Source organism: Crocuta crocuta, unplaced genomic scaffold, assembly GCF_008692635.1.
Source record: "Crocuta crocuta isolate KB4526 unplaced genomic scaffold, BGI_CrCroc_1.0 scaffold327, whole genome shotgun sequence".
Taxonomy (NCBI): domain Eukaryota; kingdom Metazoa; phylum Chordata; class Mammalia; order Carnivora; family Hyaenidae; genus Crocuta; species Crocuta crocuta.
The window spans coordinates 994,651-994,928 of NW_027529176.1; the positions used below are offsets into that span (position 1 = coordinate 994,651).

Genomic DNA, 278 nt, shown 5'->3' on the forward strand with positions numbered 1-278 from the left:
TTGTCCTTCGAGAAGATCCACCGAAGCCTGGCGCACGTGTTCCAAGGCGAGCTGGTCTCCAGCTTCGATGAGGAGTTCCGCATCCTCTTCGCGCAGTCGGAGCCGCTGGTGCCCTCGGCGGGGGCGCTGGCCCCCAGGGACCNGGCACCCATGGAGGCCGAGGCCTACGAGGACGACGTCCTGGTGCCCGGGGCCCGAGCGGCCCTCGGGGACCTGCTCCCCTCGGCCTCCCGCGGGCCCACGTCCCTCGCGGCCAGGGGCGGGGGCGACGGCGGGGC

At 74.0% G+C, this 278-nt stretch overlaps 1 protein-coding gene across 1 annotated transcript in view; it reads left to right on the forward strand.

The window, feature by feature from the left end:
• The window catches only part of FAM83H (family with sequence similarity 83 member H), a 3,828-nt gene that overhangs the window by 1,942 nt on the left and 1,608 nt on the right, over positions 1-278 (forward strand). The window contains exon 4 of the mRNA XM_077758236.1: positions 3-278. This exon is cut by the window's right edge and continues 1,608 nt beyond it. Coding sequence (XP_077614362.1) covers positions 3-278 — 276 coding nt within the window. The remainder of the gene's footprint in view (positions 1-2) is intronic.